Source organism: Tarenaya hassleriana, unplaced genomic scaffold (assembly GCF_000463585.1).
Source record: "Tarenaya hassleriana unplaced genomic scaffold, ASM46358v1 Cleome92, whole genome shotgun sequence".
Taxonomy (NCBI): Eukaryota; Viridiplantae; Streptophyta; class Magnoliopsida; order Brassicales; family Cleomaceae; genus Tarenaya; species Tarenaya hassleriana.
The window spans coordinates 126,499-129,165 of NW_010971581.1; the positions used below are offsets into that span (position 1 = coordinate 126,499).

Here is a 2,667-nt window from a genome sequence, read left to right on the forward strand (position 1 = left end):
AGCAACCGTTGGAGAAGAGCACGGAAATATATTTCGGACACAATACCGGAGTTACAAGACTTCAAACCACAAAGTGCCCACTTTTCAAGTCTTGTGGATGCAATCCCCGAGCAAGAACACGAGGAACCGATCCAACGAGGAGGCACTTCTTCTACACCAAATCCAACAGAGGGAGATCTTCAAAATTCGTGCCGTGGCATTCAACCGAAGTAACTCTATGAGAGGATCGAATGTATATTCCAACTCGCCGGATGGGAACGTCTACTCTGCGCCAACCCCCGCACATACCGTTCATTGACAACAGAATTCGCCTGCACCTTCCAATGTTTCATCTCAAGGAACGCCGACCCTCGCAGCAGCTACATCGGATTCCGTTTAGAAGGGCGCCAATACTATCTCAAGATGGAGCAACTCACTCAAATTTTGGGCGTTCAAGCGGGCAACACGGCGATAATCCCGAAGATCATGATCGCCAAGGCTAGGAACTTCTGGACACCAATAGCAGCCGCGACCTTCACTCCTTGGCAACACGAGGCCTTCATGATACGACATCCTGCAGTCTGCTACCTCCAGCAATTCATGGCATCCACCCTATTTGCACGAGAGGATACGCAAACCGTCTCCATCACAGAACTAAACATGCTCATGGAACCTCTCCACTTCATGATGAACAACCGTTTAGAGGTTGCGGACATCGCGTCAAGGGTAGCACTACATATGCACAAAGTAATTACCTCAACCACCGAGTCAATTTGTTTTGGAGGAATCGTAACCATGATTGCGGAGCGAGTGGGCATCGATCTTAGAGCATATGCAAAGATAATCCAGCACGCTCAGCTTTGGCATGACCCGTGTTACGGACGATCGATGTCTTGACAGACGCTCTAGTAATGGGAGGTACACGCTCAACATTACATAAATAAGGGATTTTCGAAACCACACTTAGATCAAGCATCTACTTTCAAGCTATGAGAACCACCATTTCTCCATCTTGCCTCACCAAGATAGCACGGCACACCCAGCTTTGGCATGGCCCATGACACGTACGATCGAGGCCTTGACAAGTGCTTTACAAGTAGAGCTCCTAGATCTAACCGGTTTCTGTGTAACGATTATACATAATCCGAACAGACCATCCATTCGATTATGTAATCCCAATCCCGAAGCTCCCACTCAATCAAGCATATCTAATATCTCGATTAAGTTGCATGCATTCATTCACTATGGACCATCCAAATGAACGAATCATGTCTATTTGAGTTACAGTCGATCAGATTAAGCAACGATTTCATAATCGGACTTAGAAAACGAAAAATTTCGAAATCTGGACCTCGGGCCGTCCATTCTGGATGTAGAACGGACGTTCCAAGCTTGGCAAAACGAGCGCTCTCGACTTTAGAAGCCCGAACGGACGTTCCACTCCGAGACAAGTCGGAACGGACGGTCCGCAGCAGATGGAACGGACGGTCAAGTGCGGACCTTCCGTTCTGATCTGTGCAGTCCGCCACCCCTGGATCCGTCCGGTCTGGCATACCCAGAACAGACGGTCTAGGGTACGTGATCAGATCACGTTCTTCTGCTTTCTCGGCCCCGATCAGACCCGAAACTGATCTGAATTCTTCTGTACACCCAAAATTCGAACTCCTGTACTCTATGCAACTTGAAACATGCAATCTACAGTAGATTCAATCATCAAACATGCATATAAATCTAAGCAACCATGGATTCAAACAATTCAAATCCTAAAACGTACGTGATTGGGTTCTACGAAATCAAAACAGAGCAACCAGGCTCTGATACCACTGTTGGGTTTTCTGGGATCTCTAGAGCGAATCTTATTCCTAAGAGATCGCACTACAAAAAAACAGTTATATAGAGACGGAAAAATCCGTCGCAAATACAAAGGAAATCCGTCGCAATTAAGAATTTGTGACGGAATGCGACAGACTTATTTCCGTCGCTATAGCGCTGTCGCAAACGTATAACGGTCGTTAATCCGTCGCATTTTTGCGACGGAAGAAATCTGCATTTTGCGATGGAAAGTGACGGATAATTCCGTCGCAAATTGCGACGGAATTTTTTCCGTCGCATTCCGTCGCAAATGTTTTAAAATTTTTTAAAAAAAATAAAAAAATTATATACTATATATACACGTACATATATACATTTTCACATACACATACACCTATATACACATACATTCATACACAAACATTACACACATACAAATATATATACACATACATACATATATATACACATATATTTTCATATACACATACTCATATATATACACAAACACACATACACATTCACACATATACACATATACACATACATAAATACTCATATATATATACATTTCACAAACACATACACATACACATAAACACACACATATACACATATATTCATATACACATACAATCACATATACATACACATACATATTCACATTCACATATATACACATACACATACATAAACACACACACATACACATTCACACATATATACACATTCACTTACACACATATATAAACACACACATATACATTCACACATATATATACACATTCACACACAAACATACATACATACATACAATACACACACATTAACAACACATAAACATACATACACACAAAATATACATACACATATATA

The 2,667-nt window shown here is 42.1% G+C and overlaps 1 protein-coding gene across 1 annotated transcript in view; it reads left to right on the forward strand.

Moving 5' to 3' along the window:
• The first annotated feature begins 402 nt into the window (after window positions 1-402).
• Window positions 403-2,667, forward strand: part of LOC109116284 — a 23,889-nt gene continuing 21,624 nt past the window's right edge. The window contains exon 1 of the mRNA XM_019201435.1: window positions 403-726. Coding sequence (XP_019056980.1) covers window positions 403-726 — 324 coding nt within the window. The remainder of the gene's footprint in view (window positions 727-2,667) is intronic.